The sequence below is a fragment of the Equus przewalskii genome, chromosome 14, assembly GCF_037783145.1.
Source record: "Equus przewalskii isolate Varuska chromosome 14, EquPr2, whole genome shotgun sequence".
In the NCBI taxonomy this organism is placed as follows: Eukaryota; Metazoa; Chordata; class Mammalia; order Perissodactyla; family Equidae; genus Equus; species Equus przewalskii.
The window spans coordinates 14394902-14416945 of NC_091844.1; the positions used below are offsets into that span (position 1 = coordinate 14394902).

Sequence of the window (22044 nt, forward strand, 5' to 3'; positions counted from 1 at the left end):
GAAAACACTCAAGAACAGGTTATTGTTATTATCCCGTCCCCTGCCCTGCCTCACCCAACAGACTACTGGTACTTTTATAAGCACTCATTCATTCCAGACTTGCGAGTCTTAACTTGTAGGCTGGAGATGGAGATACAAATACGCATTAAAACTGCTCTGCACTCCCCTGCCTCGACGCCTGTGCCCCTGGGATTCTTCTTTGCCCGAACGCCCCTTTCCATCTAGACATCCTACTTATCCTCAAGGTCCAAACCAAGTTAGACACATCTCTCAGAGACAAGCCTTTGGTTCGGCCACATCAACCCATCAGGATGTATCTTCCTATCAGTGAATCTCCTATGGTACTTTTTGTTCCTCATTCATAAGTGTTAACAGTCTACCTGAAATTATAATTTCTTATGCAGATAATACATCTCTTCCACCCAAGTAAATTGTGAGATCCCTAGATGGAAAAGCATTCATCATTTTCATCTCTGTAGCACTTTCAAAAGTACCTTACACATCACAATGGAGGTCAATGTATGTTTACTGAATCATTTGTGTTTGAAAACTTTTATATTGTACAAGTATTCGCTAAACTTCCAATTCTATCACTTTAAAAAAAAAAGTTAACCACGGAAAGACTATTTGACCAAACTTCTTTAAAACACTATTAATTTGGGGCTGGCCCCGTGGCCGAGTGGTTAAGTTCGCGCGCTCCGCTGCAGGCGGCCCAGTGTTTCGTTAGTTCGAATCCTGGACGCGGACATGGCACTGCTCATCAGACCACGCTGAGGCAGCGTCCCACATGCCACAACTAGAAGAACCCACAACGAAGAATACACAACTATGTACTGAGGGGCTTTGGGGAGAAAAAGGAAAAAATAAAATCTTTAAAAAAAAAAAAAAACACTATTAATTTTTGACAACATCTAATTCATTTCTCACCTCATCCAAGGATCCAAGTAGCTTACTAAGAGGCTTAGGAGTACTGACACTGTCAAGTGGAGTGCTGGGCCGAGGCATCGTGTTGGACATTGTCAGGGAAGGAGCCGGCAGTCCAGGAATAAATACCTTTCCCACCTTTAAGCAATAAGAAGATATGGAAAAAATATTGGCTTTAATGTATCATATCTTTAAATAAAATGTTTGACATGTAAGCATATATTTCTTTTGATATTTCAAATTTTATGCTCACCAAACAAAACTAAAAAATAAAGAGAATTAAAACTTTAGTAATGTACCGAATTCTACCATCCAACTACAAATATCTTGGCATAATTTCTCTTGGTCTGATTCTTTCTCTTCATTGCTGAGGACCTTTTTTTCTCCCCCACAGGAAAGGGTGAGGAATATTAATAGAGTTCACACATTATACAAAATCCCATATACTATGTGCATTTTTCTACCTTATTAGCGGTAAAGACAGCAGGGACTAAACTTTCAGACACTATAAGCAGCAATCTTGTCAACTAATTCTCCAGACAGAGAGAAAGAACACCAATTACTTCTCAGGGGCTAAAAAAATGACACTGAGCGATGCTCAAGAAATTAAATCCAACCTAACTCAAACTGTGCTCTAGCTTACGATCTGTCTTCCATTATAAACTCTCAAATACTTCTTCCTCAAAAAAACTTTACATGAAGTAAATTCTTCATTGACTTTAAAATAATGAGTTGACAACTCATGCTAACCACCCCTTATTTTAGCTATCCGTAGGGTTCTCAGGAAAAACACAACAGAAATTCACATCCATACAGGCTAAAAACTCTCTTTTTTCTTCTTCTCCCCAAAGCCCCCCACTACATAGTTGTATATTCTAGTTGCAGGTTCTTTTGGTTATGCTATGTGGGATGCTGCCTCAGCATGGGCTGACAATGTCTGTGGTGCCATGTCTGCACCCACGGGATCTAAACTGGCGAAACCCCAGGCCTCGGAAGCGGAGCATGCAAAGTTAACCACTTGGCCACGAGGCCGGCCCCCATACAGGCTGAAAACTCTTGATAAGATTAAAGGAAATACTCAACTAAATACCAAAGTGAAATTTTAACAATATACATATTTATGTCAATATACTACTAAACAGCTAATATAATTACAAAAGTTACCCAAATAAAATCCTTAGGATTAAAAAGCAAAATGAGAGTGGAACTAGTATAAAGATTTTAAAAAGCTACCAGAGACATCCAGTTAATGAAAACATGGAGTAAGCACATTCCATGCTATTCTTCCCACTAACTACTACAACAAAAAAAAAAATTGCAGGAAGTTTATAATGCAACAGAAGGTGAGGAAAAGAAGACTGACTGGCTAGGGACCTGAGAACCAGGAATGAGCTATGATGAATTCTCTAGGTTTTGGGGGGGTTTTGGGGTTTTTTTAGGAGGAAGATGCCCCTGAGCTAACATCTGTGCCAATCTCCCTCTATGTTATGTGGGATGCGGCCACAGCACGACTTGATGAGTAGTGCTAGGTCCATGCCTGGGATCCAAACCCGTGAACCCTGGGCCGCTGAAGCAGAGCATGCAAACTTAATCACTAGACCACTGGGCCAGCCCCTAGGTTTGTTTTTCTTTTTTAACTCCTTCCATAACGGGGCCTTGAGCTCTTGAGGAGCCTGCAACCCAGAAACGCCCACAGGCGCAGACCAAAAGAGGCCCCTTAAGAAAACCTTGCTCTTTCTAGCCAAAGTGTCAGAAAAAGAGTGACCAAGTAGGACTGAAACATTTTCACCATACCTGCCCCACTCCAGGCAAACACTACGAAAAAAGCCATGGCCCTCAGTCCCCTCCTATCAGGAGCTGTAGTCTGGAGACTATGGGCAGAGTCCTGTCTACCATTCTACCTGCAAGGACTAGGGGGCGACCCTCCCCCAGCACAGAGATTGGGCCAGGCCTACCTTTCAGCCCTGCTCTGCAGTAACTAGGTGGCACTCCTCCCCTCCTCGTCAGGCACTGCAGCTGCAGACTGCGGACAGAGGCCAGCTTTCACTGCCAGGAGGTAGCCCCTCTCACCCGCCCCTGACGTGCAGCAACTGTGAAGGGGGAGGAGCCTGGCTTTCATCCTTGCTCTATAATAAACAGGCAGCACACCTCCCCCCTTCCCCTCCCCACAGAAACTGCAGGTGGAGCACTGCAATAACCTACCCTGCAATCACACGGCAGTAACCCCTCTCTGTCCCAACCAGGGAGTGAGGGGAGGAATGGAGAGGAAGGAGACAGAGAAAAGGATTTTCTAAAGCTGCGTATGAAATCCTGCGCAGGCCTCTGAGTGACCCACGCGCGAAACTGCCAACAATGACACAGTAAAAGATGTGAGAACTCAACACTGGCCTGTAGCACCTTCGAATTCTCAGACTGGCCTCTAGGGAGCACAGAAGCTGGGGCAGACCACAAGCTCATTACGGGAGCAGACAAAAAATAGGCCCAAGCAACTGCTCTCCCTCACCAAAGAATCAGGAAAGGAATAAACTGTGTATATGTATTTAAATTTCATAATTTAAATTCGTAAAATTTACATTATTCTGTATGTAAATTTTACAACTGTTAAAAAAAATACAGCCAATATTAATATAATTAAACTTTTCAAAAACTTTAAGACTTAACAGAACTACCCATATGTGAATTTCAAACCTACACTCTTTATAAAACTTCAGTTTGACTTTTTTGTTTTTTAATAATCTACTTATACTCATTAAAAGTTCCCCATCCGTGCCAGGTCCATAGTGCCAATCTATATAATGACAGTGAGTCCGACACTTCCAAATTAGAACCAACCTAAATTGGAGACTTCATTTTTAACTCTTAGAAAAATCTGCAAAATCTTGCAGACAGGACACAACAAATAGTAAATATCAAACTAAAGTAACACTAAAAAATAATTAAGGAGGTAGTCCTACAAAAGCATGAAATGCTACTCATTACTTACCCGAACCACTCCTGTGTACAGCACCAAGTTTCCACTGCCTTCCAGGACCAGCATGGTGTCTATCTTCTAAAAAAAGACAAAAATTTTATCTTCCAATCTGTGCAAATTATGAAGCACAACGATTTTCAACTTCTCAAGAAATGTGCCTGCATTTTACCTCCACTGGCGCTGCATCCTTTGCCTGTATGTTAGTGACAGAGCCAAAGATGAGCTGGGTTTTATCATTACTCTCTTGAAACTTTACACAGCTAAATAACAAAAAACAAAAAAAGAAACAAACTATTGATACATGCCACAACCTGTACCAATCTAAAGTGTATTATGCTAACCAGAAAAAGCCAGTCTCATAAGGTTGCATACTGTATGATGCCATTTACATAACATTTTCAAATGACATAATTATGGAGATGGAGAACAGATGAGTGGTGGCCAGGGATTAGGGATGGGGCTGGGTCGGTATGACGTTTGTGACTATAAAGGATCAGCATAAGGGAGATCTTTGAGGTGATGAAGTTCTATATCTTGATTGTGGTGTTTGCATAAATCTACATGTGAAAAAACTTCATGGAATCATGTACACCCACACAAATGAGTACACGTAAAACTGATGAAATCTGAATAAGGTCTGTGGATTATGTTGATGTCACTTTGCTTGTTTTGATAATGTACTATAGTTATAGAAGATGTTAACTCTGGGGGAAAAAGTGCAGGGTACACAGGACCCCTCTACTATTTTGCAACTTCCTGTGATTTATAATTGTTTCAAAATAAAAAGGTAAATAAAAGGGCAAAAGATTTGAATGCACATTTCACCTAAGAAGATTCAACCCAACAATTCCACTCCTAGGTATCTATCCAAGAGAAAAAAGAAATCACGGATGTCCAAAGACTTTTGCTCCAATGTTCAGAGCGCCATGATTCACAATGGTCAAAAAGGGGAAAGAAACCAAATGTTCAACAGATGACTGGATAAACAAAATGTGATGTATCTATACAATGAACTACTACAGCAAAAGGAATAACATACTCAACATGTCACACCCTGGTGACTCCTAAAAAACATGCTAAGTGAACAAAGCTAGAAACAAAAAACTACATTTTGTATGATTCCATAAAATGTGCAGAAAAGCCAACTCTCTGTAGGCAGAAATCCCACAGAGCGGTTGCCTGAGGTTAGGAATGGGGCCAGAGATTGACTGCAAATGAAGCACAAGGGATTTTTTTAAGGTGATAGAAATGTTTTAAAACTGGGTGGTGGTGATGATTGCAAAGCTCTGTAAATTTACTAAAAATCACTTATTGTACACTTAAAACATGTCAATTTTATGGTATGTACATTATTTCAATAAAGCTAATTAAACAAAAAAAAAGCAGTCCTCAGTTTATTTACACATCTGCACTTACCGTAACTGGAGCTGGGATTCTACTAAAAAGCACAAGAACTTTTGCCCACATAGGTCAGATGTAATAAACACTTTTGAGGCCTGTGAATTTTTCTCTCTGCAACAGATACATTAATAAAGTAACTGTCAGCAGTGGTTCAAAAATCTACCATAGTAACTATAAAAAGTCTTTGAAAATATTCTGCAGGAAATCTAAAAATTACTTGGGCCAAGCAATAATCTTGAAGACCCAAAAACACTTCTAAGATTTGACCTTCATAATCTCTAAGATTCCTTTCAGCTCTTTGACTCTGAGTCCATTTCACAGCTTTCTTGGGAAAAACTACAATAAACTTAATCATTATCAATGGACCTTTTTAATTCCCTCCTACGCAAGTTCCTATTGCTAAAGTAATACAAACTTGAATTTCTATCCTTAAAGGGTCTAAGGGGTCAGACTTGTGTGTGCTCCCTCTCTCTCTCTTTCTCTCAGATTAGGTTCCACTTCATCCCTCTCTTTTAAACCATACCTCTATTTCCAAAGATTTCTTTCTAGAGTGGTATGAAGGCCATAATTCTACAAAATAAAGATCGGTAATATATTCAACTTACCAATAAGGTATTAAAGATAAATGATTTTTAAATGTAAGAAGTTTTTATTTTGTATATGAGGAACAAAAACAGAGAAGCTCCCTCAACACTGTGTTCACATCTTACTTTCCTCCAGCTACCTATCCCATCCAAGAACATGCATTTGCCTTCTGTTTCACAGAGAAAATGAGGCTATAAGCTGGAGCCCAACCTCCTGCCCGATCTGCCTGATAACCATCACCTTCTTTCTCTCCGAGGCTAATCCCTCAACTTGGGCTCCCTTCTGGTTTCTGATCCTCTCCCCTGTATTTTCAATGCTTTCTCTGCTTTGGGTGTAGTTCTTGTGGCCTACTCTCTCACATATAGATAAAAGTCTTGAAATATGAAGATGGACTGTATGTTAGATGATATAAAACATTTACTGTAAACTGAATGGGTGTAAAAATGGTACTATGGTTAGGTAAGAAAACAACCTTACTTTTTAGAGATACACAATGAGGTACTCAGTCATGAAGACATTTTCTTTAATATAATTAAGCAAAAACAAAACTCTCCCTTGACCCTGAGACTTCCTCTAGCTAGTTTTGTATCCTCATCCCCATTCAAAGGCAAACACCTTAAGATGTCTGTCTTCTCTTCCTCAGTCCCCATTTGCTTCTTCCACCCCATTCTACTCCACACACCCCCCACTACCAGGTGCTCTGGCCGAGGTCACCAGTTAACTCACTGCCATCCAGGTAATTCCTCTCTGAGCTCATCTCTTAGTGCCACACCTCACGAGCACCTGGCAATATTGGCGCTTTCTTTTCTAAAGGCTCTCTGTTGTGTTCCACATTTCCTGCTGCTTCTCCCACCTGACTTCTTGCTTTGTCTTTCTGCAGCAGCTTTGTCCCTTTTTTCTTTTCACCCTCAAAATCTTAAGTTTCTAAGACTTCAGTCCCTAGCCCTCTTCTGACTCTATTGCATGGGGTTTTAACTGTTTGGAGGTCATAAATCCCTTGGAGAATCTTATGATTGTTAAATCCTCTCCTTAGGAAAAGGCCTAGACACTACGCATACACAGAATGGCTGTTCACGATTCCAGAGGGTTACCAGAACCCCTGCAACCACAAGCTCACTCACAGGGCCCCTAGGAACCCCGAAACCCAACCTCTACACACTCCTTAAATTCCAATGCACCTCTCTTGCCTCGATCACCAATTATAAGCGGACAAGTCCCACATTTATTGTTCTGCTCTTTCCTCTAAGTTTACAACCCAGATATAAAGCACCTTCTTCCAGCTCTCAAATAGAACAACCCTAAAGGGAATCTCTCTCTCAAGCCTCCTCTTTTCTTAGCCCTTTTCCTCCCTCCTGGAACAAGCAAGGTGAGAGTATCTGTAAATCCCTGAAGATACCACGCACTCACACTTCTGAACTTCTGTTCTCATGCCCCTGCCTCCTACGCCCCTCTCCACTTTCCCGCCCGGCAAATACCTGTTCATCTTTCCAAAGGCCTACCAGCAGAAGAGGCACTGCCTCCTTGTGCCACCATCCTTCAGCTGGATCTTTTTGAGGACAGGGACAATGACCAATCTGCCTGTTAACCCACAGCGCACACACTAGAATTGGCTGAATTAATGAGTGAATAATTAAAGAGAACATAAATGCAGAAAAGTCACACAGAACAGAGGTCTGAGTTGTGTTCCCCAAAAAGAACAGCTGACTCAACTAACATAAAGATAAAACTTAAGAAAACTGCTATATAACCCAAGTTGCTTAATCCACAGAAATTAGTTGTTTCCCCCAAAACATCAAACACTTCAAATCTGAGAGACTATTACTACTAAGTTAAGGAAGAAATAGCAAATGACACAAGAATATTTTTATGACCATTTTTATAACATTAATATCCTCTACTGAAACTGAGGTGGCCTAAATATATATTTCTATTTATTTTTATAAGTGCTAATAACAAATTAGGAAGCTTTAAGCAAAATACCAAGTATTTTCTAAGACTGTTAGCAACATTTTTCTTTCAATATAAAAATATATACTCCAAACCTTATGTTAGTAATCGTTTCTGTCCATAAATGGTCAATGCAAAGTTCAGGAACAATTGGCTCTGTTTCTGGTGCAAAAAAGGAGCCATTAGAATTACTATTTGGAGAATGAGAAATACTGTGTCTCTTTGGAGATTGATTATGGCTTGAGACGTTGAACCTCTGCACCCCTGAAAAAGAGTGCACTCCTAAGGCAGGAGAGTGAGCACGGCTGAAAAAGAAACAGAGAAGAGAGTGCATCCCAGTCAACAATGCACGCTGATACAACACACTTTCCAAGAACACTTCCCAAAATTCCACATATGGAGAGCATTCATGGCACAATTCCGGTCAGAAAAGTCATTTTTTAAAAAAGAAATAGCGACTCAAATAGTTCATGTTAATGTATTTTACTGTATTCTAAAGATTGTTAGCATTCTTTTAAAACTCAAAATTAATTCACTTTCTGCTTCAGAAAATGAATTATTTATATTACTTAAAAAGGTCTAAACTATGTTCCTTATATTCAGACATATACATAGCAACAACATCAGTCCCTACATCACCAGGTAGATAGATATTAACAAAAACAAAAGAAAAGGTAAGGCAAATTAAGAAAAAATAAAACAGTACCAAAATATTTTTGCAATTAATATTAGAAATGAGGCAATCACTCTCATGACAAGCATAGGTAGCTTCTAAATATGACTCCTGAAAAAAAGGAACATGGATCTAGAAGTCTTAATAAAACTAACACTACTAGGATAATGGCTATTTTCCCTAAGAAATACCCAGAAGCAGTCAAAAGAAACTTTAAATCCTTCAAAACATAAGAGAAAGTTTGAAAAAAAGCTATATTTTTCTTGGGGTATCTTGTTTAAAACAAAGAAACACTTCCACATGTAATTCCCACCTTAGAGCTGCCATGTTGGAAATAGAAGGTGAACGAGAGTGTAGACTGGGTGAGGAGGTGGAGCGACTCTGACTGTGAATGGAGGAGTAATTCTGGAAAGGTGAAGCCACGGGGGAATCTCCTTTGGAGAGGCTTCTGAGGTGTGCTGTGAGAGAGCTACTAGTGGCCACATTCTGTGGGGTACCCCCCTGTTCAGAGAACTTTAAAACAACATTCTCTTCCTTAAGGCAAAATGATGAGAAGGGAAAAAAAACACACAATAATTAGATCAAAAGGGTAATTCCTTGTGAAAATTCAGGGTAGATGTCAGTTATTAAAGACAGTATTGCTTTTTTTCCTAAGAAGTTCAATCTATTTCACAAATGATTCTTCCAAAAACATGCAAAAGTTCTCAATATTAATCATCCTTTCATATTAAGAAGAGATTTCCCTTTATCCTTACCTCTGGTTTGACTCTCCGGAGAGCCCAAACAGAATGCAAACTTTGAACAGTGTCATAGGTCATTACAATGGAGGGGTCAGTGTTGAGAAAAACAATTTTCATTGCATGATCTACAACATATTGCACCCGTGATGAACCAAAAAGACCTTAAAGATAAAACAGAAATGACCAGGTATTGAATAATTGACTTTACAAGACCGTTCTCTCTTGCAATTCCTAAAAATAAAGATAAACCAAGCCAATTAAGACATAAACTCCATGAATACATTACATAATTCACCTTGAATTTTTAGTAAATTTACTTTGGGCATCAACTTCCTTAAAATACATTAAAGATGAGTGTGTTACCAGTTTCAATTTTACATACATGCAATTAACTGTTGATGATTTGTGCTGACCCACCATTAAATTCATCAGCCACAGGTAAACAGTTCATGGCTTCTTCAATAGCTGACTTATTTATAAATTGCAAGCAACTATTCTGTCAAGTTTGAATTCCTATGGGTTCTTTTCTTTGGGATGAAATCTGTCCTCTATAGTAACTATTCAAACAGTGCTGAACAGAATACTACTATCTCTGTTTTACTGATCACACATGTAAAATCAGTTTTTTCCTAGTAAATTTAGCTTACACTTCTATATTACCATGAAGTGATTTCTATATCCTTATTTGACTGCTTCCTAATGTTTCCCTCTCAGTTAAAATATTAGAAAATAAAAAAATTTTATAAAAATAAGAACTACTTCATAAAAAATTAAATAAAAATCATTCATGATTCCACCATCTCAAAATATCCACTATTAATATAGTAAGGGAGTATTCCTTCTAGTTTTTTTTGCTATACACATACACACACTTTTTATGTTTTTACAAAATTAGAATCATATTGTATTTAGTTTTATATCCCACTTAACATTATGAATAAGCAATTCCTGAGGTCATTAACTATCATTCAAAAACATGATCAATAATGGCTGCATACCATTCAGTCACAGGCTCTAACATGTTTATTTAGGTTGTCTATGGTTGTTACCAACATAGAATTATCAACAGACTTCCTCTGTGAAAGACCAAAGAGTAAACAGCTTAGGCTTTGCAGACCACATACTGACTCTGCCACATGTGTTTCGGTTTTTGTCTACAACGCTTTAAAAAGGTAAAAACCATTACTAGCTTATAAGCCTTATAAAAACAGGCTGTTGGCTTCATTTATTAGCCCACGGGCTGCAGTTTGCCAAGCCCTGATACAGAAGACAAAAACCTCGGTGGTATTTCAGAATATGGACTTGGGATAAAGGTCTAAAAATAAAATTGGTCAAAGAACATAAATTTTTTTGCTTTCAAGTCCTCATTATTTACAATTACCTATCATGTTTAGCCACTTTTACAATTTAAAAATAACCATCTAGAAATAACTGTAGGAAATATTAAAACTTCTGAGCCCTAACAAATTATGTCATTATGAGTAGGGAAAACGAAATATTAAAATTTATAAATTTATACAGTACAGGCCTAAGACCCTACATTCTTTTCTTCAGAAACAATTTTAGTTCATCTAAGTATCATTCATTTACTTATTAATCACTGAGGAACAGAGTCTAGAGTCATCTACACATAGGTCAACAAATGTATCATTGACTTATAATGCCCGTTTTTTACTAAAAGAATAACTGCTAATATAGTTAATAGCATGGTATTCAAGGAGTTCTTGCTTTAATATGAGTTATTTTCATAACAAAAAAATTATTTCTGTAAAATGCTTAAATTATTTTTATAAAACAAGCCAAATTTTCATAAGCTTCTTCATTTCCTTCCATCCCCCAAACTCAAAAAAAAAAGCACATGTAAAAGAACTTATATAAATACACTTACTTCCAGATTTACAAACAAGTGGGGTTATTTCATCTAGTGGATGCAGCATGCTGAACATAGTGGGTAAAGGTTCCCTAGGAATAAACAAATAACCGGTCAATCACCAACACAAGATGACTCCATTTGTGCACAAATTTTTCACTTTTCTTGCAAGGAAATATCTTCTCCAGATTACACAAGCAACTAAAAACCTACCATCTTAAAAAGCAACCCTCTAAACCTTTTATATACTGTTTTTCATAGTACTTTCTATTTCATTCCTAGAAATCTCTCCTCTTATGCAGGCTAATTCTATACATACACACCCGCAGGGAAATCAATATAGCTCAGGAAATATCTACAGATGCCAATCGTCACATTACAGAACCAGTGGAGTAATGGGCATAAAGCAGTCTTTTTTTTTTTTTACCTCACTTAATGGCAGTGTGGCTTTGGCAGCTGAAAAAGAATTTAGTCTTCTACACCTATTTACAAAGGAGTGCACTTAAAAAGAAGAAAAACTTCAAGTAAATAAAAAGCCTGCATTTTTTAAAGAGTAATTGAAAAAAGAGGGCAAAAACAGGCTTTCTACCTAAACAGAGATAAAGATTAAAATCTATAAGCAATTTTTTAAAACCTCAGTATCTACTACTTGTACCACTTTGATAGGTACTGTATGTTCCTTCCCTTCAATGAGCTCACAATTTATTAGGGAAACAAGGTAAACACACTGCCAATAAGCGCCTACCATATTGCGTACCTAACAGGTAGGTACTAAGCCCTGCGTCAAAGGTTATATACCTTAGCTCATTTAATCTTTCCATAAATTCCAAGAGGTAAATGATAGTATTTCTGTAACAGATAAGGAGACCAAAGCTAAGAAAGCTCTAATGATTTGGTCAAAGTAACCCAATGAAAAAAATGGCAGAGCTAAGAATGAGTCTTGTTATCTTTAAGTCATGTGCTTGTTCAATTTCACAACTTGGGGGAAAAAAGCTGTAGAGAATTAAGTACCAAGTGAGAAGCAGAACTCATAAGTGTACAATACTGAGATGAGAGAAAACGGCATCTATCTATGCTGTTAGCATGAAAATTATCATCCCCAACTTTTAGGTAAACAGTTTTACCTAAGAACCAACACAAAAAAAGCCCAAGTAATAATATTCTGAACTGAGGAAACGGACTACCTGGGTGGACCTGGAGGTACCTCATGCGAAGAAGTGCTTCGCTCGAACAACAGTCCGTATTTGGTGGGCCAAACATTTGCAACCTTTCAGGTAAAAGCGTAGCAAAAAACAGAAGTAAAAGAAACTATTCTTTGTAACATGTTTAGGAGACATTATAGAACATTAGATTTTCTTCCAATTTAGTAAGAGCTTTACAAAATAACACGACCATTAATCATAATATTTAAAAGACAAGTAATTTTAACAAGCAAGTCTAAGACAAAATCAAATCTAAGGAAGAGTTCAATGGTGGCTCTTCCCGACAAATTCCTGGTGGCAAATTCCTGACAGTGGCTAATATCAATACCAAAATGACAATGTGATAAAATTTTAACAATAGCACTAGGCATAAAAAGATGATGAGAAAAACAGGAAAAAGACTATTGCTCATGTACTTTAATCAAAACGATGTATTTATCACAAACTAAAAAAAACTTAGAAAAGACTTCATAATTTACTTCATTAAATAATTTTTTATGCAAAAGATGAAAACATAAGCCACTAAAGCTGCTAAAATTTATTTTGAGTGAAAAATAACACTCTTGATTACTACAAGATATAAGAGTAGCAATACTTCTGAAACCAATTAATTCAAGAATATTCTCCAACAAAACACAAAAGCATTGAAACACTCAAGTTTACCTGAAAAGGTAAAGAAGCTATGTAATCTTTTCCTTCTATGCTATGCATGTTAATACATGAGCTTTGCAATATACATATGCATTTTTCCACTTCATCACTACCTAAAAAGAAAGGGTACAAGATTTATGCTTTTTTCCCCAAAAAATCTCAACAATCAAAAATTGCAATCCCAACTCACAAATTCTTCAATGCATAATATAAAAATGCTTAGGCTAAACCACTATTAGTGGCTACTTATTTTGAATGGAAAGAAAAAACAATGAGATAAACATTTGGAATCATAAGATGAAATAAAATTTCAAGAAGAAACTTACTGTAGGCCTTTTCAGACTTATCCTGTGATATAATGAAGTCACACCACAATGCCTAAAATGAAAACAAAATGCTTACCTAAGAAAACTGTATCCAAACAGTAACCTATTAACTTATGGTATCTAAATAATAATAATGGCATCTACATAATAACTGCCCCTCCTCATTAGCTCAACACATACACTATGGGAACAGAAAAGAACAAGATAAAATAAAATTGGACTAATTAATGACAAATACTATAAGGAAAGATAAACTATGTTTGCAAATAATTTTATGAAAAAAGAAGGGAAGACAAAAATCAAAAAACCTACTAGATAGAAGCCTTACGACAAAAGTGAGTTCAAATAGTGGCTCAACCCATATTAAACCCTATATCCTATACAAAACTAAAGATTATCAGAAGAGTTGAAAATTGCCAAGCTATTTTATAATTTCCAGACTTATCTAATGATCATTCTTAGACTGTTCTAGACTCACTTTAGAAAAATTCTTTAGAAAAACTAACATTTCCCTTTCTAAAGGCCCCATCTTAGAAAACATAAACTAGGAAAAGCCATTAAACTTTAACTGGCATGCCTGACAATCACTTATTGAAATTATTTAATGGCATTTTTATGTGTTTTTTTAATTGTGGTAAAATATACATAACATAAAATTTATCATTTTAACCATTTTTAAGTGTACAAATGCAGTGGCATTAAATACATTCACAATGTTAGGCAACCTCACTGCTATCCATTTCCAGACCTTTTTCCATCATCCCAATCAAAAACTGTGCCCACTCAATAACTCCCCATTTCTCCCTCCTCCCAGCCCCTGGTAACCTCTAGTCTACTTTCTGCCTACTTAGAATTTGCCTATTCTAAGCACCACATGAAAGTGGACTCATACAGTATTTGTCCTTTTGTGTCTAGCTTATTATACTTAGCATAACATTTTTAAGGTTCATCCATGTTGCAGCATACATCAGAATTTCCTTCCTTTTTAAGGCTGAATAATATCCCATTATAAGCATATACCACATATTGTTTAGTCATTCATCTGTTGATGGACACTTGGGTTGTTTCCACTTTTTAGCCATTGTGACTAGCACTGCTATGAAAATCAGTTTACAAGCATCTGTTTGAGGCCCTGCTTTCAATTCTTTGGAGTATATATCTGTAAGAGGAATTGCTGGATCATATGGTAATCCTATATTTAACTTACTGAGGCACCATCAAACTCTTTTTTTTTTTGAGGAAGACTGGCCCTGAGCTAACATCCACGCCCATCTTCCACTACTTTATAACATGTGGGACACCTACCACAGCATAGCTTTTGCCAAGCAGTGCCATGTCTGCACCCGGGATCTGAACCGGCAAACCCTGGGCTACCGAAGTGGAATGTGCAAACTTAATAGCTGCGCCACCGGGCTGGCCCCATCAAACATTTCCACAGTGCTTTTTTACACTCGCACCAACAATGCACAGGATTCCAATTTCTCAACATCCTCACCACCACTTGCTATTTTTTTCATGTTTTTAGCAACAGCCATCGTAGTAGGTGTGAAGTGGTATCTTATCGTGGTTTTGATTTGCATTTGCCTAATGATTAACATTGTTGAGCATCTTTTCATGTGCTTATCGGTCATCTGTCTATCTTCTTTAGAGAAATGTCTCTTCAGGTCCTTTACCCGTTTTTTAATGGGACTGTTTGTTTTGTTGAGTTGTAGGAGTTTTGTTTGTCTGTTTGTTTTAAAGATTGGCACCTGAGCTAACATCTGTTGCCAATCTCTTTTTTTTTCTTCTTCTCCTCTCCAAAGCCCCCCAGTACATAGTTGTATATTCTAGTTGTAGGTCCTTCTAGTTCTGCTACGTGGGACACCACCTCAGCATGGCTTGATGAGTAGCACCACGTGCATGCCCAGGATCCGAATGGGCAAAACCCTGGGCCGCTGAAGTGGTACGCACAAAGCCAACCACTCGGCCACTGGGCTGGCCCCAAGTTATAGGAGTTTTTAATGGCATTTTAGCCAAGGAAAATTCATGAAGAAAAACAGGCATCAGAGCTGCACTTTAATCTGAAACGTCCAAAATTTACACTGTACCTATTACAGTCTCAACTTCCTTTTATGAAATCCCATCCTCTCAGTCTCTAAAACTAAATCTTTTATCATTCCTCTTTATCCCTAATATCTTAGAGATCACTAGCCCCTTTCATATTTCCCTCAGCTCTGTCTCTCACCTGTCTTCTGTTTCTTCAAGGTGCCAATCTTTCACCTGACGTACCACAAAATAATAGCCCTGACACTAGTCTCTCTACTCTCCAGTCAGTCTTATATATTGCCACCAAAGTAATCTCTTCTCAGAATACAAAACTGATGATCTACTTTCCATTTTAAAATCCTTGATAGGCTCCCTCCTGCATACACTTTAAAATCAAAATTCCTTGGTTTACATACGAGACCTTTCAGTTTGGATCCATCCAACACCTGCTAGCATCTCTCCACAGCCACGCCCTCTGTACAGCCATTCTGAATTTAGAAAACATCATGTTTTTCCACAATTCTTTTTTTTCTCAATTCCCTCTGCCTAGAATGCCCTTTTACCAACTTCCAATTCAAACAGCATCTTCTTTGAGAAACCCTCCCTTCAGAGTTCAGTCCTCCTGGCTCTCACCACACTGTGGACACAAAGCCACCATACAGCACTTTAGTTTATCCGAATACAGCATTTTCGTTTATCTGTTTATCTGTTTACCTTTCTAGACTATGAGGTCTTCAATGGCAGAAACTATATTCATCTTTGTAGCCCCAGCACAGTCTGAAACAGAATGACACTAAACAACTGCAGAATGAAGGAAGGAATAAACTAAATCTGAGTCACGTACACCTGGGATTATTTCTTAACCAAAATGCAAAATTACCTTTTCTCCATATTAGCAAGAAGACTGAAATTAGAAATCTTATGCTTCCACTCATGCGTGATTCTAAGAGCAAGGAGACAATACATCTAACTGCACATGTGTGCAATGCTGTAAGCAGACAACCATTCCTTGGAGAAATAAAGATGGAAACACAGAAGCAAAGAACTATTTGGACATCATCGAATCTACTTTTCACATCTACACTAAGCACAGGGTTCCACAGGGAAAATCATCATCAAAAAGATCACTGGCTTCAACACTTCTGCACAGAAATGCTTTCACACATGACCTCAAATTTTGGAATAATTCGGTTTATCCTTCCCAATAAATTGTTAGAGGAGTACATCAAAAAAAGATATTCTCCTACATAACCACAAAACCATCATCCTGCCTGAGGAAAAAAAAAATAATTTTCTAACATGACCCAATATCCAGTCCATTTGCAACTCTTTCAAATTTTCCCAAAATTGTCTTTTTCAGCTGATTTTCTAGAACCAGAATTCAAAGCTCATTCAATAAGGTTGAAAAAATATTGCATTTGGTGATGTCCCTTCAGTCTCTTTTAATCTAGAACAGTCTCCATCTTATTTTCTTTCTCCATGACTTTTTTTTTTTTGAGGAAGATTAGCCCTGAGCTAACATCTGCTGCCAATCCTCCTCTTTTCGCTGAGCAAGACTGGCCCTGAGCTAACATCTGTGCCCATCTTCCTCTACTTTATATGTGGGAAGCCTACCACAGAATGGCTTGCCAAGCAGTGCCATGTGTCATGTCTGCACCAGGGATCCAAACTGGCGAACCCCAGGCCGCCGAAGCGGAATGTGAGCACTTAACCGCTGCGCCACCAGGCCAGCCCCTCCATGACTTTTTAAAGAAACCAGAATGTAGACTCTCCCCCTAACTGTTTTCTCATTGTGTTTTTTCTTTAAACTTTTTGTTATGGAAAATTTCAAATAGATATAAAGTAAATAGAATAACATAATGGATTCCCATCAGCCAGCTTCAATGATTATCAACCTTCGGCCATTCTTGTTTCATCTATAGCTCCAACCAACTCCTCATCTCACGATATTTTAAAAATTGATCCTCTAGTCCCTATATTTCCTATAACTGGAATTTAGGTCTAGATATTCAGGTGAACTATTTCTTGGAAGAAAGCTTAGTAGATAATATCACGTACTTCATGCTGCATTACAGCTGGAGGTACGTAATACTACTCTGTCCCACTATTAGTGATGATAAACTCAATTATCTGGTTGAGGTGGAGACCAACAGATATCTCCAAAGAGATACGTTTGTTCCTTCACATTTACCAAATAATCCACAGGGTGATACCTGGTGCCATGGTAATATCCTTTTACCCAAAGGTCTTAGTATCTGTTTACAATCCTTGTCTGAATCAGTTATTATAATGGAGGCTACGAAATGGTGATTTTTCTAATTCTATCATCCCTTTTTACTTATTTACTGGCATTCTGTAAGGAAGGGTTCTCCTTCATTAACTAGAGATGAACTGCATGTCTTCCTAAAAAGGCAAAGCAAATGCCTAATTCCTTCCCTTTAATTACCATTTCAGAACAGTTAGGTAGAATAGCCAACTGCATGATAGTAAATTAAGATTTTTTTTTCTTTCCCTTTCTTTCTATCACTATGAACCCAATTTTTATTTATTCAGTACTTCGCAATTAATCATAATGACCATACATTAAGATATTTTTTAAGACCCTTAATGTCTTATAAATTTTTATTGACAATGAATGAATCAAATTTCTCAAGGACAGTGTTTAAAGATTTTCATTCAACTGACAAAGGACAGTGCAAAAAAAAGTGATGATATAGAAAATAAATTAAATTTTTATTTTTTTACCATTAACTTCACTACATGTTAAAATGTACACCCAGCTGCTGGGATCATTATGCTATGTTCTTAACATTTCTGTTAAATTTTAAAACAAAAGCTTTTCCTAAAAAAAGTCTTAAATAGTCAATCAAACGCTAAAATTCAACTCACCTGTTGAACAGGACTGTCAACTGTAAACGCTTTATAAACAGCCAATGCCTGGCTTTTACTTCCTTTGCTCCAGATCACCATATTTCCAGCCACATAGAGTTCCTCATCATAATCCACTTCTTCTCCAATTTCGCTTACACCTTTCCTTAACTGCCAGCTTTCCTTAAAAAATAGCACACGTAAGAAATGTTCAAGCCCTTTTTTTCTTTTTCAACAGGATAGAGCAACATTTATTAACTAAACCTAAGAGTCATCCACATACAAGTCACCCACTCTCTTTTTGCCTGAGGAGTAAGACTCAGTCCAAGCCCAACTCTTAGAAGGTCTGGTGCCGCTGATTCACAGTGCGGTGGTGGGTGTGTGTGTTATCTATCTTACAAGACTTCAGGAGTAAGAACAGATACTCAAGAATTCTCTATATGAAATGTTTTATATTATGCTACCAAAACTAAAAATAAACAAAAATTATACCTTCTCTATAGATCCAAAACTGAAACCAACATGTTTGGGAGACTAAAAAGGCACATTAAGCACCTGTGGGGGTTATGGAGGGCAGTGAGGGGCACGTGGGAATCACTGCGGGAGTCGATGCACGATGCAGATTGCCTTGCTCCACAACTGCACACACATTCACCTTCTCCCCCTGTCCCGCCCACCAAAATGAATGAGAGAGAAAAAGATTTAGATTTCTAACTACATAAACTTCCCCATCCTGAGATTTTGGTATCCCACATGGATATGAGAATGGAATAAGATGGGAAAGACTGATTTTCTCACACACACTTACATCTCACCCCCCTATTTAAGAACTGCTGCTTTATCTACTTATGTAGCATTTCTTTCCTCCTCTAGAAATGTAAGTTTTTTACAACAGGGACCATTTCTAACTCTACCATCTAATCATCAAATAACATGAAATCTGGTCCCCACATACTAAGTGAAGAGAAAGAGATTTAAAATGGACCATAATCACAGCAGTGAACTTGACTCTCATTATAAAACCATGAGTTACACGTCTAAATAAACAGCTATGACACTCTAATACAATGAAGTCATTATTTTAGCCTTGCTTAAAATTACCAAATCTGAACCTCTACCCTAGAAATAGCATCATACTCATTTCTCGTTTGCATCTGGGTAGCCTTAAATTACAGGCAGATTACATCACTCTACATTTCAAAACATAATGGGAAACTTCCTGAAACCTTCTGTTTCTCGTGGATTGTGACCTCCTGAAGGGATCCCACCAAGCCGGCGGCACCATCAGAAGACCATAACTCAGAGGCTGGCTGCAGCTGGCGAAGCTGAAGGTTCAAAGCATTAGGGTGGTGTTTGCAGTGGTCTCGACCGAAAGGAACAAATTCCTGCAAATCCCCGGCTGCAATCATTGTTGCCCTTTCTTCATAGAAGTTCGACATGGGTTCCAAATATCAACATTATTTCTGTATGAATTCAAACACATTCTGGTCAGCTTCTAGAGTCAAAACCAGAATAAAAATGTCATAAAAGTTTACAGAAGAGTCATTAATCCTTAGATGAGTGTCAAATTAATCCCATTATATGGCAGGTGTAAGAGTAATCGTAATATCAAAAGGCATTCCAGATCTCTTTCAGGTAATTAGAGTTATTGCCACATTTTTGTTGCAGACTGACCAACAGACAGTTACCACTGTCAGAAACCACTGGGCTGAGACAAGCACTTATGTCCCACACACCTATCCTACGTTTCCTACTATCATACACTTATTTCTCCACACTTCACATATGAAGTATTTAGACAAGTTGTACTTCATATAGTTGTACTTTTTATAGTTGTACTTTATAGTCCCATGACCAGCTGGCTTCACAACATTAAGGTCATTTCTGTTCAGATGCTGGAACCCCATTTGAAGAGCACACCTAAAGGATCACCGGAATACTGGAATGAAACAAATTTTTTAAAAACCCACATATTATTTCTAATTCATCAGAAGTTGAACTATTGATTTCAGTTGACCAAGCCACAAAAGACGTAATAAACTATCAAATGTCATCAGCAGTTTTGACACCCCCATCCACTTAAACAGATGACTACGATCAATTCCAATTCTTGGTCCAAACCCAGGGAACCAAGGCATGAATAACTCTGGCCATGGAACAGTTATGTTTGTAGCAAATTTAAGAGTTCTGGCTTTTAATTAATATCATCTGTTACAGCACAGTTCCTTATACAAAGATGTGGATGAGTGGTGAATAGAAACAAGCTCCTTTACCTCAAATACATTTCTACACACAGTGATTAACAACTAGTAAAATTCTGACGCTGTATAATGTTGTCTATAAGGTGGATGCCAGTCCCACCTCCAATACAACACCTACATTAAAAAAGGGTTTTGTGGCATCGCATTTAAACTGCAATCCTCACACACAGAAATCAAAACAAACGTGATGTGAGCACTATAGACAACCTTTAGAAAGAGTGTCTGAAACAGCACTCACAAGAGTTTAATTAAATTGGACTTAGATTTCTCATCTGAGGTCTTTTTGGCATCAGTTTTCTTTGCTGCAATATCTCAAAGCCTCTGCAGTTTCCATGCAGCTCCTCTAAAATCGCAAGGTTATTGTACTGTGAATTATATGTTACTCCTGAAATAAGTGTATGCCACAATCGTGACGCTTTTCTTTTCCTCCTGCTAAAATTCAGAATTGAGAACACTTGAACTTGGGACATAACTAAAATAGTGCCTTATACAACTTACAAGAAAACAGCAAAATTCAGCTCGTCTTCCTATATTCTAGTCAACAGGATAACCAACATTAAAGAACTTGCCACTTTATCCAACTTCAGTTGCACAACTTTGAAATGTTACTCTATTAAAACTTTGAGAGAAAATTACAAAATTATTAATCTCATAATTATTTTCACAGTACAGTATCTTTTTGTACTGATTAAGGCAGCATATCAAAAATTTTACAGTACCCCAAACTTTTATGTTTTTACTATTAGGGCAACATAAAGAGCCACACACGAAAGTACTATATTAATCTGATACGCTATAAATCAAGATAGCAGCATCGCTTACTAGGAACAAAAACAATCCTGCCTAAGGTAACCACAAAGCTGCTGCAAGAAGAGACCCGAATGCACACAGAAGGGCACCTTGAGTTGAGTCTCCGCAAAAAGGGAGAGCTTGGTCGGCCTCTTAAAGGTTAGGGGAAACCAAGAGGCTAAGAGCCTGGGCTTCAGAAAATCCTGTCGGAAGGGCAAGGGGCCGACACAGAAAACAGCTCAGGCCCACATGGGACTCCGCGTTTAGCTCAGGAAGGAAGTCGGCGAGGAGGAGAGGGGGGAGGGGGGAGGCGCACCCCGGAAAGCCCAGCCCGCAGGCCGGGGCCCCCTCGGCTCCGGCTCGCGCTCAGGGCCCGCCTCCGGGTCACAGGGCGCGAGGGTCAGAGGACACGCGACGAACCCACCGCGCGCCGCGAGTCCGGGCCCGCACCTGTGTAACTCGGGACGCGTCAGGCGCGGCGAGCCCCGGCTGCTCCCCGGAGGCGCGAGGGCCAAGGAGGCCCGAGGGTAGCGGCAGGGTCGGTCACGGTGACTCCTCGGACGCTGCAGCTTCTCATTCCCTCCTCCTCCACTATTCCGGAGGAAGAATGGGCAGCAGCTGCGGGCGCGACTACTAACGACAGGCAGGCGTGCGGGTGAGCCACTCAGGTGAGATGTTCAAATGCACGCGTCCATCTTGGCTTTCCCGTCCTGCCTCGCGCCGGGGCGGGGCGGGGCGGGGCGGGGCGGGGCGGGGCATCGCGGGAGGCGCGCGGCAGGCCCGCGGCCCTGACGCCTGCGCAGTTGTGGGA

The 22044-nt window shown here is 38.7% G+C and overlaps 1 protein-coding gene across 4 annotated transcripts in view; it reads right to left on the reverse strand.

Annotated features, from left to right (window-relative positions):
• The window catches only part of ANAPC1 (anaphase promoting complex subunit 1), a 109960-nt gene extending 87928 nt beyond the window's left edge, over positions 1-22032 (reverse strand). Inside the window, exons 1-15 of one of the 4 annotated variants that reach the window (XM_070572134.1) lie at positions 21684-21955; positions 20943-21063; positions 19410-19646; positions 18205-18366; positions 13291-13342; positions 12977-13077; positions 12296-12378; positions 11130-11203; positions 9257-9402; positions 8815-9035; positions 7924-8133; positions 5312-5407; positions 4065-4155; positions 3908-3973; positions 928-1062 (exon numbers count right to left, since the gene is read on the reverse strand). In XM_070572134.1, the coding sequence (XP_070428235.1) occupies positions 928-1062; positions 3908-3973; positions 4065-4155; positions 5312-5407; positions 7924-8133; positions 8815-9035; positions 9257-9402; positions 11130-11203; positions 12296-12378; positions 12977-13077; positions 13291-13342; positions 18205-18366; positions 19410-19622 (1650 nt within the window). In that variant the 5' untranslated portion in view covers positions 19623-19646; positions 20943-21063; positions 21684-21955. Of the gene's footprint in view, positions 1-927; positions 1063-3907; positions 3974-4064; positions 4156-5311; positions 5408-7923; positions 8134-8814; positions 9036-9256; positions 9403-11129; positions 11204-12295; positions 12379-12976; positions 13078-13290; positions 13343-18204; positions 18367-19409; positions 19647-20942; positions 21064-21343 lie in introns of all 4 variants that reach the window. The other 3 variants (XM_008520261.2, XM_008520263.2, XM_070572135.1) reach the window with 3 other exon arrangements.
• Positions 22033-22044: the final 12 nt, after the last annotated feature.